This window comes from Silurus meridionalis, chromosome 4 (assembly GCF_014805685.1).
Source record: "Silurus meridionalis isolate SWU-2019-XX chromosome 4, ASM1480568v1, whole genome shotgun sequence".
Taxonomy (NCBI): Eukaryota; Metazoa; Chordata; class Actinopteri; order Siluriformes; family Siluridae; genus Silurus; species Silurus meridionalis.
In genome coordinates this window covers 9,711,026-9,725,198 of record NC_060887.1, presented here as the reverse complement: position 1 = coordinate 9,725,198, position 14,173 = coordinate 9,711,026, and the positions used below count along the sequence as shown (strand labels likewise).

At 40.0% G+C, this 14,173-nt stretch overlaps 1 protein-coding gene across 3 annotated transcripts in view; it reads right to left on the bottom strand.

Moving 5' to 3' along the window:
• The window catches only part of cadm4 (cell adhesion molecule 4), a 198,901-nt gene that overhangs the window by 21,148 nt on the left and 163,580 nt on the right, over positions 1 to 14,173 (bottom strand). For all 3 annotated transcript variants that reach the window (XM_046846975.1, XM_046846974.1, XM_046846976.1), the window contains exons 3-6: positions 9,728 to 10,015; positions 7,326 to 7,487; positions 6,846 to 6,936; positions 372 to 544 (exon numbers count right to left, since the gene is read on the bottom strand). In XM_046846975.1, the coding sequence (XP_046702931.1) occupies positions 372 to 544; positions 6,846 to 6,936; positions 7,326 to 7,487; positions 9,728 to 10,015 (714 nt within the window). The remainder of the gene's footprint in view (positions 1 to 371; positions 545 to 6,845; positions 6,937 to 7,325; positions 7,488 to 9,727; positions 10,016 to 14,173) is intronic.

Here is a 14,173-nt window from a genome sequence, read left to right as displayed (position 1 = left end):
TTTCAAGTAATTTCTCTGTAAACTAGAAGAGAAAATGTTTCTGTAGACTTCTGGGAGTCATTCTGCTGCAGTGTGCCTGTTCCACAAGCTGAGCTGTTCCGCAATCCCTAGTCATCATACTATCTTGTGCATACTTGACCTATAAGTTTAAATGCTTTGTCTCATGAACAGATCCTTTCTTTCTCTTCATTTTATACTTTCCCTCATAAAAAGGTTGTTTAATCCAACTAGATGTAGATATTAGAAAATTGAAGTTGAAATTTTAGAATCATCTCCTTATTAACTTTGGATCTCAAAACCAAATGTGTAAGAAATGGTTGTACAATTCCAGTACTAAGATTCTGACCATTATGGATGGTATTACCACTTACCATACACCAGCAGTGAGTACTGGTCAGCTGCACGGCCGTAATTGTTGTGCGCCTGACACAGGTAGGTGCCGTTGTGCGTTTGGCTAAGGCGTGACATGACCAGGGTGGTGCCGGAAATTTCTGCCCTCTCAGGCAGAGTGTCATTTACTCGCGACCAGTGAATGTCCCGTGGCCTAAAGACGAACAGAGAGAAAACATTGTCAGAGATTTAACATAACACAAAGACTAAAGATAAAACCTCTCATTTGGGATGATTCCTCTGGAGATCTGGAATTGTTTATTGCATTATAGAGATGTTCTGCATGGAGCATTAACTAATGGAAAAAAGTTGCCCTTTAGTTTATGCATTTGTATTTGAATCTTTAGATTCTAGATTTTTATAAATTTTTTCAAGCGTCTTCCCAAACCGACAGACCAAGAACCTTTTCTGATTTCAAGAATAATGGATAGATCCATATTATGGACAGGAAGATGTACTGATTTGCATTGGTGCATTGGCATAAAAGTGATTGATGTTATGCATCGATTTTAAAAAATGTGCATCGGATATAAGGAATCTAGGAAATACGACCACATCACCCCTGTTTTAATCAATCTACACTGGCTCCCAATCAAATCTCGCATTGATTATAAAATATTACTACTGACGTATAAAGCACTTAACGGTCTCGCACCACAGTATCTGAGTGAACTTCTGTACCAGTATGATCCTCCACGCCTACTTAGATCAAAAGGTGCTGGCTATCTGTTGGTTCCTCAAATAATGAAGACTACAGCAGGGGGCAGATCTTTCTCTTATAAAGCCCCACAGTTATGGAACAACCTTCCAACCAGTGTTCGGGACTCGGACACAGTCTCAGTGTTCAAGTCGAGGTTGAAAACTTATTTATTTAGTCAAGCCTTTTATCAGTAGATTTTTCTTAGGTAAAGGCTCAGATCTGGAGGGAGCATGGATATAGAGTGTTTGGTGAACTGGTATATTTGTATGCTGTCGTCCCCTCACATTCACACGTTCACTCGGGTTTGTTGACGGTGGTGTGGTGGGTCGTCTCTTATCCCAGAGATCCCTCATGTCTGTGTTACCTTCTGGTTCTCCCTTTTAGTTATGCTGCCATAGCGAGTCTTGCGGAGTCCAAACTGCACAGTGACATTAACTTTCATACACCAATAGGGACACTTAATAATCCATATCCTTCTCTCTCTCTCTCTCTCTCTCTCTCTCTCTCTCTCTCTCTCTCTCTCTCGGTCGAGTTAAACATGCTCCTGAGGTTCCAGTGACCACTGTTCCTGCCCCTCTCCCTCCGTGGATCTTCACACTTCTGTGCAGCTTGGGACGGTCTCTCATCAACACCTTGGGTGGTTCCATATAATTCCGGAGTAGAACAGGTGCTTTGAGGACGGATTGGACTGTAGTTGGTGTCGGCGGTCTGCTGCACTGACCCGGGAGTGCAGTTTGCTTCTGATCGTCATCACTGTACCCCGCAACTTTGTATATCTGCTTCAAATGGACATTTGGTGCAACCCAGATGAGGATGGGTTCCCTCTTGAGTCTGGTTCCTCTTAAGGTTTCTTCCTTATGCCATCTCGGGGAGTTTTTCCTTGCCACAGTTGCTCATCAGGGACAAACTTACTTACAAAGAACATATTTACGTTTAATCACCACATTATCTGTGTAAAGCTGCTTTGAGACAATGTTCATTGTTAAAAGCGCTATACAAATAAAAATGAATTGAATTGAATTGAATATAAGTTGGCATTTGGATCGCAATGCATTATTTGTAACATATTTGCATCAGTTAATTTATTCATATATTATTGTTGTGGCGTATTACGACACTACAGAGACCGATGCATTCTCTGAGTATCACATAGAGTAAAGATTAGCATGGCAGAGGTAGAGCTGCATCCTTCTGGAAACAGAACAGGAAAAGATCATCTGGTTTAACCTTTGCTTTTTTTTTTTTTGCACTACAAAAGCGTGTTTGTGAAAGCGCCATTCTTAAGAAGTCAAATGGCACTTAAAGTAAATTGATTTGCTGTCTGTCTGAACTATCTGTACCATATTGAATTGCATGGCATCATATTTTTTTTTCTATTGCATCATATTGCATTGAATCACACTGTGTTAAATCCGATTAAAATCAGATTGCACTGCTTTGGCATTCCTGGTGTACATACAGCATCTTTGTGGATGAGTGCGCGTCAACTGAAACTCAATCCCAGCAAAACCGAACTGCCGGTCATCCCAGGTGATTCATCTCCAGGTCAGGATCTCGGAAAATCCATACATAACTATCTGCTCTCCCCTGCCACTGCTTGCAATCTTTAAGTAACTATGGACGATCTACTGTCCTTCTCCACACATGTTGCTAATGTGACTCGTTCTTGTCGGTTCCTTCTCTACAACATTAGAAGGATTCGACCATTTCTGTCCTTACAGGCTGCTCAGATGCTTGTTCAGTCTCTTGTCATTACAAAACTGGACTACTGCAACTCTCTGATGGCGGGTCTTCCTCTGAACGCCATTCGTCCACTGCAAATGATCCAAAACGCAGCTGCGCAACGTGTTCAACCTGCCCAAGTTCTCCTACACCACCCCACTGCTGCGCTCCCTCCACTGGTATTCGGTAGCTGAATGTCTCAGATTCAAAACACTGATGCTTGCCTACAAAGCCAAAAATGGGCCAGCACCCTCTAACCTCAGAGACCTCATCACTTCTCGCACTGCACCACGCTGTCTGAGATCCTCCAGCACTGCTCGACTGGTATTACCTTCTTTTAAGGTAAGAGGTAATTATACCTCAAGGCTCTTTTCTGTTCTGGCACCGAGGTGGTACAATTAACTTTCACTAGATGTCCGAACAGTGAAGTCATTGTCTATCTTCAAGTGACAAGTGAAGACCCACCTTTTCCTAAAACACTTAAACTAGCACTATTCCAGGTTTGCTTAGTCTTTAACATTAAAAAATCAGTTGTAGGTGGATTTGTCTTAAGTTTGTAATCTAGTGTACCAGTGTAGATTTATTCATTGATCTCTGGATAGAGTCCCTGGACAAGGGTGTCAAGATGCAAATTGCATTGACCTCAGTTATGTAAATGCTAGGGGTGTAATGTTACACATATTCGTACCAAAGTTTCTCAGTACAGGGCTTTTAGTTCGGTATATGTGTACCGAATGCAGTCCTTTTTACATGCGGAACATAGTTGTTATCTGAGTTCCCTCAGTAACATATTAAGTGGTGGACTGCAAGTTTGTTTAGCCGTGCACTTTGAGTGCATTGTAATTTTATTTAATAAACTTGAAAACATACACAGCAAATACAAAGAAATAAAAAAAATAGAAACTACAGTTAGCGAAGTGTAACTGTGGCTACTCATTTCGTACCGGAAATAAGATTTGTTTTGCGCATGCATGAAAACACTAAATAATCCATAGTGCTAGCGTCAGCCGTTAACCAGGAAGTGGCTAGTGGCTAACGCTAGCACTATGGATTCTTTAGCGTTTTACGTCCAGCTTCAAGAATTTCTTTTAAAAAGGAGAACATTTTGACAGTTCCACATATCGAGGGAAGTGAATGAATAACGGATGGAAGAATAAAGACACTTGTTAAAGTCTGCTAAAATAAGTAGAACGGTTAAGTAGAATATCTTTAGAAAATGTAATTTTAAATGTTAAATAATATTACCCAAATGGGGTCTAACAAATGTAAATTTTTTCCATTTATTTAATTGTAATCAATTTAATTTGTGCCAATTTAATTAATTACTTAATTTAATCAATATAATAAAAAGGTTGATTGCATTAATTTGATTTATTCTATTTAATTTTTATAGAATATAAAATATTATTTTACATATTATTTTCCCAGCAGGCATTTAATTTAATATTGTTTTAAATATGAAATTGTTAAAATGTTGATGATCACAAATGTTAATAATAATAAACTGCGTTAATAAAAAACGCAATGTCGTGTTTTGCATTTCTTCATTTCTAACCGTACCGAAATTGATCAGAACCATTGCTTAAGAGTTACGTACCGGAGTAAATTTTGTGTACTGTTACACTCCTAGTAGATGCACATCCTTAATCCCTACTAAAAAGACCATTAGACATCTGCAGCTCATACAGAACGCTGCTGCCAGAATTCTGACCAGAACCAAAATATCTGAGCACATTACTCCAGTGCTCAGGTCCTTACACTGGCTTCCTGTTAAATTTAGAATAGATTTTAAAGTATTGTTACTCGTTTATAAATCACTTCATGGCTTAGGACCGAAATACATGACAGATATGCTAACTGAATATAAACCTAACAGATTACTCAGATCATCAGGATTATTTTAGTTTGAAATACCAAGGGTTCATTCAAAACGAGGTGCGTCAGCATTTAGCTCAGTGTTAGCTCAGTGGTTAAGGCATTGGGCTTTGGATCAGAAGATCACAGGTTCAAATCCCACCACCACCAAGCTGCCACTGCTGGGCCCTTGAGCAAAGCCCTAAAACCCTCCCCTGCTCAGTTGTAAGTCGCTCTGGATAAGGGCGTCTGCCAAATGCCGTAAATGTAAATGATTTAGCTATTATGCCACCTGTAGCTAGAAGGGATCAGATCTGCTTCAACAGTAGACACGTTTAAATCTAGATTAAAAACACATCTGTTTAACTCTGCATTTACTGAATGAGCACTGTGCTGCTTCACACCGACTGCACTTTTAAATTCAAATCACTTTTATTTTATTTTATTAAACTCACATTTATTTTATTTTAAATTCTCATGTATCTTTGTTTTTATTTTGATTTTATTTCTCGTAATATATATATATATATATATATATATATATATATATATATATATATATATATATATATATATATATATATATTGTTTTTTCTCATTTCTATGTAAAGCACTTTGAATGACCTCTGTGTATGAAATGTGCTATACAAATAAACTTGCCTTGCCTTGCTTTGCCTACTGGAACTGGATACCAAAAACTGATACCAGCATCCAGTGCTATATAATGTGATAATGTGATGTGATACATTACTGAACAGTCATTAAAAAAGCATTTGCCTGGACATCTTTAATGACTATTGATGACTACAAACTGTGCTTTGTACTTCACGATTTTGACCAGGGTCAAATGGTCATACGGTCATCATGAAACGTAAACACTTAAAGAGAAAAAGACGCCAGGTTCCCATTTGCGAGCACTGAGAACATTTCGAACAGAACCTCACCACATTTCACGATTTGCTTACGAGTCGATTCACAATTCACATTTTGCATGATATGGCGCTTGCGCGTGCAGGTCTCGGATCAACCGACTAAAACATCAACCTACACTAAACCTCGGCATGAGCATCCCGGGTGAGCGGAAAATCCGAAATCCCATTGCAAGTGTGAATACATATGGACCCTGATGTCGAGACCAGCGAGATAACTCATGGAAAGCTGTAGTACAAAGACCCTGAACGCTGACAGATCATGGAAGGCGCACACCGTCAAATCTGCGATGCGATTCCACGAGCCTGTTCTCTTCCCAATGGCTGAAAAAGAGCTTTATCCGTCATCCGTTCCTGGCTAGATTACAATCCCTCTATCAGCTCTGCCAATAATCCTCCTGGACACTTTTAATTAAAGCCTGTCCAGGATTCACATCCTGTGTCACGCACATACACACACACAAACACACTCACACACTTACACAATCATGTCCGCACAGGCAGGACCTAACAAACAGCTGTAGGCTACTAATAAACACACCTCGGCAACAACAGTGGACAGGGTTTAATTGGTGATTAATGTCAGAGGAGCAGAATCATTATAGCTCTATAACGGAGTGATGCACTCAGTGTGGTGTGAGCTCAGGGCTTGTGAATTGCTGTCTCCGTCTCGGCCTCTCACTCATTCACCTTTACAAGCCTTACTCTCCACGTGCACACCATTTTCCTTTACGCCCTCAAACTTAACCTGTAGTCATCTCATTCTGTCTGGCCAGCACACTTATCCAAGTATCCTTCCTACATTCTCATCCTCAAGAGCCTTTCCAAGTCCATCACTTCTCTCCACTCCATCTGTCGTCTGTCACCCCCAACCCCCACCCAGACACTGCACCCTATGAAAAAAACGAATGCTGGCACATTTTCCCTACATCTATCCTTCGGTCCTCACTTTACTTACAAGACTGCAGAGGGCTTTAATGGCTCTAAACTCACAGCCTTTTCAATTCACTTCAGAATGGGTTGGATAGGAAAAAAAAAAGGAAAAAAGAAAATCAAATGCTAGGTACAAGTCACCCTAAATCTGAGATCTCTGAATCTGCTTTTGGCTCCCGTTGAGCTTCTCATGAGCTTTTCATCTGGATTGGGCTGATCTTCTGAGCATGGAGGATCTATTAGGGGGGGATATATATCTGGCAACCATGATTGTAAATCCATAAGCACAACACACAACCACGCGTGTACACACTCACAGTGGATTTCCAGTGACAATGCAAGCAAGGCTGAGTGAGTCCCCCTCTCGCAGAATGCCCTGAGGGGGGCTGATCCTCACCGTCGGGGCAACTGCAAAGAGACAGGAAGAGAGAACATGAAGAGCTTGTTGTAGCGCTTTGTAGTTGAGCTCTACGTGCACGTTGCCAATCGTCACACATAGACACAGATATTACGTCGCTTCTTTGTCTGTAATCAGGCAACAACGTAATTAGAGGCAATTGCCTTTAAAATCCTGCCAAGAGTACAGGCTTTAGCAGATGGCTATTCCGTGGGCTAATAACTAGCGCTAATGGGCTGTGATTAGCAGTGCCCATTGTTTCCTTTTACAGTGCAAAAGCAATAAAATTGCAGCTCCGGTTTATTCTTGTAAAGACTGCAAGTTTTAATACTAACCTGTGCAAGGAAATCTACTAGATTTAGTTCAAAAATAAATAAATAAATAAAGTTAAAACTCTCACAGTGGACATCCAGGCGGTAATGGCGGACTCGCTTTTGTCCCACAAGGGCCGGGTGAGAAGCCTCACAGCTGAGAGCAGCACCGTTGTCCTTCCTTTCCACAGGAAGCCGTATGGTGTTGGATATGCTCACTGTCTTTCCGTTCTCCTGCTGAGACACCACACCTGAGAAACAGACGGACAGACATCAGCACTTTTGTGTTTACTGTGCATCGTGCACAACCGTCTCTCCTTTTTCCTATTTAGTTATTGCTTTTTATTATTTTAATCTTTAGGGATTTACTACAAAAATACTTGTCTACAAGAAACTACAAAGACAGCGCTCATTCCCAATGAAATGATTCCAACCTCCAGTAGGTTAGCAGAAATGGGCAAACGTTTGTAGACACCTAGCTATAAAATTGCAGTGCTTTTTGTCCATCCAATTCCACATGTAGTCCCCATTTGCTGTTATAATAACCTCCATTCTTCTGGGAAGAAGTTCCACTAGATTTTGGAGATTTGTGAGATTTCATTCAGACACCATGAAGTTAGGAACTGATGTAGGTGAAGTGAGGAGGCCTGGGGATCTTCTAAACACATTAATCCCTTGTAAATGTAGTAGTAAATGTGTAGTCCTATGTAAAGCCTTGCAATAATCACAGGAGAAACATGACTTATAATTAAAACTCAAATAATTGACCGTATTACAGCTAATGTTCTTGTACTTTGCTTTAACTGCTACAATGAAAAAGAAAATGTGTCACTCAGTCGAAATGCTGTTTAGTGTGACCTGTTGTCTCTTACATACCCCTAATAAGATAAATAAATATTGGAGTGTATAGAGGCATGGGGATTTTGCAGTGTTTGCTTTTGCAGATGAGTAAAACATTCATTCGAGGTATTTAATAGGGATTTAGCGCAACTAATTACTCCTGTAATCCGTAATAATAGCCAGAAAGAGAGACAAAGAGAGAGGGGGAGAGGAAGAGAGAAAGATAGGAATAATGTAGTGAGGTATGCGCACCCATTACAATTTTACTGACTTTTTGCGATTATCAATTTCATTCTTTTTTTATTTTTTTATAGTTGCATAATTTAAATCCAAGATTTGTCAATACAAATATTTTATAATTTGTCATGCCTATAAAACAGAGTGAGTAGTAGGGACAATTGGTAGGGATGATGAAAGATAAGTGATAACAGTAAAAGAGCGAGAGAGACAGTGCAGACAGGGGCAACGTAAAGTATTTAACACACACAAGCACCTGGGTACCGCCTCTGGCACACAGCTGGGACAGCTTATCTGTTTATCTTTGAATGTGTGAGGTGTCTATGGTGTGTAAGGTGTGTGTGTGTTAGAGAGAGAGGGCTGTGTGGCGGGGGACCAATCAGGCAGACGGCCAGATGGACAGATGTGTCTAGGAGTGTTACAAAATAGCAACAGAGAGGTGTGCTGATTCTCTGACAGACAAATGATAGAGATTAGGAGAACAAAAGAGACACAACGGGCAGAGCGAGTACAAAGGCAGACAACCTTTTTAGGAAAAGAGAACCGATAAACCAGACAGACGGAGAGAGAGAGAGAGAGAGAGAGAGAGAGAGAGAGAGAGAGAGAGAGAGAGAACAGGTAATGGAAGCAAATCGAGGGAAAGTGGTGTTTTTCCTAAATTGTGTTGATCAAATCTGAAAAATTGTAGGGAAATGGGGAAAATGGTGGCTGAGCGAGTAAAAGAATAAATGAATGAATGAGAGAATGAAAAGGGGAATGAGCATGTAAATTAGTAATTTGGTTAATGAATGAATAAGGTAATGATTTAGTGAGTAATTTAGTGAATAAATAAATGAATTAATGCTCGATCATAAATATATACATTCAAATGTATGGCTTGGTGAATGAATGAATGAACAAATGAATGAATGAACAATTAAAAGAGTGATTCTGTGAATGGATGAATAAATGAGTCAGTCAGTGAGTGGGTGAGTGATTGTATATAAATGAAAATTTAATATGTGAATCAGCAAATGACTTGAATGAGTCAAACTAAATCGGTAAATGAGTGACTTTGTAAATGAATGAGTGATGAGTGAATAAACGAATAGATGAATGAAAGAGGGAGTAAAAAAGAACGTATGAGTAAATGTACAATACTGTGAAAGAATGAATGAATGCACAATTTAGTGACTGAGTAAATAAATGAATAAATAAATAAATCAATGGATGAGTGAGTGAGTGAGTGAATGAGTGAGTGAGTGAGTGAGTGAGTGAGTGAGTGAGAGAATAAATGAGCGAATGTATGATTCTGTGAATGAGTGAGTGAATGAGTGAGTGATGACTGAATAAATGAACAACCGAATGATGAACGAGTGAGCATTTTTGTTTTCTGTATGGTGCACACAGTCTCATGCAACACACACACACTAACCCGGAATCTCGCGGCGGTCCCGGACCCAGCGCAGTGTAGCGGGAGGTTTGCTTCTTTCTGACATGCAGGTGAGCTCCACCTCTCCACCCTCCACTGCCTCACTCTTCACCTCCACAGTGGGTACCTCAGGGGGAACCACCACTGAAAGCGTGGCCACCTGGTGGTGCGTGGAGTCTGTGTAGAGCTGGCAGAAGTAGCCACCCTCGTCAGACACGCTCACGTTAGTCAGCGTAATGCGCACCAGGCGTGGTGTAAAGAGCACCATCTGAAACCGCTCGTCCTTCAGAGCTGAAAAACAGAGATAGAGAGAGATTATAACATTGGTTATTCAGAATGGTACAGCAAGAGATAGAAGTTGCTCATGGAAACGAGGCATTAGACTTTATTTGTGTGTCTATCTATCTGTCTGTCTGTCTGTCTGTCTGTCTGTCTGTCTGTCTGTCTGTCTGTCTATCTATCTATCTATCTATCTATCTATCTATCTATCTATCTATCTATCTATCTATCTATCTATCTATCTATCTATCTATCTATCTATCTATCTATCTACCTACCTACCTACCTACCTACCTACCTACCATTTAGGTAAAACTTTGCTTGTGGGAAATGTTCTATAATTGAATATGTGTCAAAAGTTATGACACAGAAAAGCCTTGCAGTACTCTAATCGTGCCATGGTCATGCCAAAAAAGCTAATACAAGCTAATACGCTGCTATTAGCGAGGGTTCTTCATCTTTATTAAGTGAGACAGTTGAGGGAGAAAATGATATATAGACAGAGAAGGATGGCGAGAGGCCGAGATGGGGAGACAAACACCGAGCTTGGAAGATGACAGGACGCGAAAATGAAGAGAGGCAAAGAAATACATGTCCTACTGAAGCGTGAAGCTTGAAGAGCTGATGAAGCTGTCCAACATGTCTAGTTTCTATAGAGACTGTTCTCTTCACTTTACCACATCTTTATTTACAGTATCTCACAAAAGTGAGTCCACCGATCACATTTCAGCACCCATTTTATTATATGTTCTCAAGGGACAATACTATAGAAATGAAACTTGGATATATTTTAGAGTAGTCATTGTGCAGCTTGTAGAGCAGTACAGATTTACTGTCCTCTAAAAATAACTCAACATACAGCCATTAATGTCTAAATAACTGGCCACAAAAGTGAGTACACCCTAAGTGAACATGTCAAAACTGTGTCCAAAGTGTCACTATTTTGTGTGAGCACCACTGATATATAGAACTGCCTTAATTCTCCTAGGCATGGAATTCACCAGAGCTGCACAGGTTGTTGCAGGGGACATACTTGGCCACTCCATCACCTTCAGCTTCCTCAGCAAGGCAGATGTCATATTTGCACTCATGCAGCCCCAGACCATGACGCTACCACCACCATGATCGACTGTAGGCAAGACACAATGCTGGACACCATCTAAGCAAATCAAGTTAATCTTAGTCTCATCAGACCACAGGACATTTCCAATGGACCCTTGCGAGGCCTGTTTCAAGTGGAACCCCTCTTGGAAAACCTCTGTATGACCCTGGCCAATGTACTGTTAGTTTCAGTGTGTTACCGATCTTCTTATAACCTAGATGCTCTTTTTGGAGAGCAACAATTCTAATTCTCAATTCTAATTCTCAAATCATCTTACCCCTTTGCCATGATGTGCCATGTTGAACATCCAGTGGTCAAATTTGTATGGTCCTGTCAAATGGCATGGAATAGTTAAATGAAGTACAGCTGTTATCACAGGGTGTACACACTTTTGTCGCCAGCTATTTTGACAATAGAGGAAAGTAAATCTATACTGCTATGCAAGCTACGAATTGAGTACTCTAAAATATATTCAAGTTTCATTTCTATAGTATTATCCCTTGAGAAGATTATACTAAAATGGTTGCTGAAATGTGAGGGGTGGACTTACCTTTATGAGATACTCATCCACACTCTATGGACACCATAGGATTGGAATGTGCTTCGTGAACATCCCCAGTCCCTATTTGCTGTTATAATAACCTCCACTCTTCTGGGAAGATAAGTGTGTTTGAAGGGAAATTTTGTGAAGCGAAGGGCAAAAATTGAATGCTACACCAACCAGAGGGAATAAAATATAAAGAGAGGATATGGATCAAAGCCAGGAGTCTCAGAAATGAAGATGAGATGTCACAGTGTTGGGTCCCGGACAACACAAGAGGTGACTGAGTATCGATAGTGACCAGGAGCAGCCAATAAAGGAAATGAGAAAAGCCAAGAGATGAGCTGATGCAAAAAGGAATAGGAGAGGACAAGGGATGTGGGGTGAAGAGGAGATAACAGAAGAGAGGAGTGGAGTAAAGAAGAAAAGGAAAGAAATGGAAAAAGAGAAGGAGAAATGAAAGAAGAAGAGAGGAGATAGCAAAGAGGGGCAGATGAGAAGAGACAAGCAGAGAAGAGGAATGAAGGAAAGACCAGAGAAAGTGTAGGGAGGAAACGATGGGAGGAAAGGAAAGGAAAAAGAAGAGAAGAGAAGAGAAGAGAAGAGAAGAGAAGAGAAGAGAAGAGAAAGAAGAGAAGAGAAGAGTGTAGGAGGAGGAGAGCAGATGAGATGAGCAGAGAGGAGAGGAGAGAAGAAAAGGGAAGAAAAGAGATAAGCAAAGCGAAAATAAAAGAAGTAATAGAGAAAAGATAAGCAGAGAAGAGAGGTAAAGAAGGGGAGAAACTTGGGAAAGAAAGTGCAGTCTTGCACAAGAGCAGGTCAACAACGGCCTCCAGAAAAAATACAGGACATAGGAAAAAGAGAAGTGAAGTGAAAAAAAATTCTATTCTTCCTTTAGTATAGAAGCAGAGCCACAAAAATCGATAGGCAGAAATTGAGAATAATAACAAATAATGATAAGTGGACCAGCCTTTGCAATGTGAGGCAGTGAGAGCAGGCTCATTATATATTGACTGAAGGCGAACGTTCTCCCGAGTGGCCTTCTGCTTCTCTGGCAAGCGTTAGGAAGAAATGACCGTCTGTCCTTTTCGTACTTAGCGTCTCAATGCAATTGGTGCAACACACAAAATATACAATAATTGCAGCCCCGAGACAGGAGGCGGATGTGCTGGACTGTGTCTGGCCTCCACACTCGTGCTTATTTCTGTCTTTGAGTTCGCTGAGAAAACGTTGTAATGGAATGAGCAACAGAAGAAAGGATCAAGTGTGGGTGGAAGGAAGCAAAGAGGTGAAGGTATAAGCGCAGCAAGGACTGAATGAGCGAGTGAGGATGCCAGTAAGCAGAGGGAGTATGGGAGCGAGGGAATGAAGTGGAGGATGGAATGAGGCAGCAAGTGTGACAATGAGCTAAGGGTTGAATGATAAAAGTAAAGGGAGGGTTAAGAATTGAATGAGGGATGGAAGAGCTGGTAGAGCAATGATATAAATGAGATAAAGACTGTTTGCCTTATCCAATTATACAGCTGAGCAAGTGAGGGTTAAGCCTCTTGCTCATGAGTCCAACAGCAGCATGGTGATGCTGGGATTTAAAACTATGACCTTCCGGTCATCTTATCCACTGAGCTACCACTTCCCTAGGTGCATGTTTACAGAGTTTCAAGAAAGTTTAACCTGGTGTTTGTGCAGGTGAGCTTAAAATATGTCATGACTGCCAGATAAAGCATAAATTCTACTCCAAGTTTAAGGGAGGAACACTATAAAATGAGGGGAATAGTCTATTGGTAATAAGTTAATACATTCATGCACAATATCTGTGATTTTTGTAGTGTTTAGTCCAGCAGAGAAGATCTTGCTGACACTGATGGCACTGAATGGTATTATGCAACAGCATTTAATGTTGGCTTTCATTTTCTTGGTTTCTGTATAAGTTTAATCACCTATACAATTATCCACACTTTATTATAAAAATTTCTTTTGACCTGTTGTTCCATTAAAAAAAAATAACTATGGAATGCATTTCAGGGTCAGTGACTAACACAGTAGGCAATATGAATTAATTTATGGCCTTGTCTTTTTTAAAGTAGGCAGACAACATTTTTTTCATTGACAGCTTATCCTTTAAAATATCCTTTTTTTCTTTTTTATTTTACATGAACGCACACACAGACTTAACAAAAACACTGAATCAACAAAAAAAATGATTATGAACTTTTAATTAATTCACAGCTACATTAAGAGTGTAGGGGCGTCTCTCAATGCCCGATATTAAAAGAAAAACAGGATATGCCGGATCGAGCGGCAAATACGGAAGGAAAAAGTCAAAATAAATAAATAAATAAATAAATAAATGAATTAGCGGTAATTCATTTGATATTTGCAACCAGGATTATTCATGCAATAATACTGTATATCAAAAAATATCCTAGGCTTATTTTCTTTATCTTGTATAATATTCATATTTTTTATTATTATTTTTTTAAATAACTTTTTATATTGCCTTTTGCTTTAATGTTGTTCTGGCAGCATA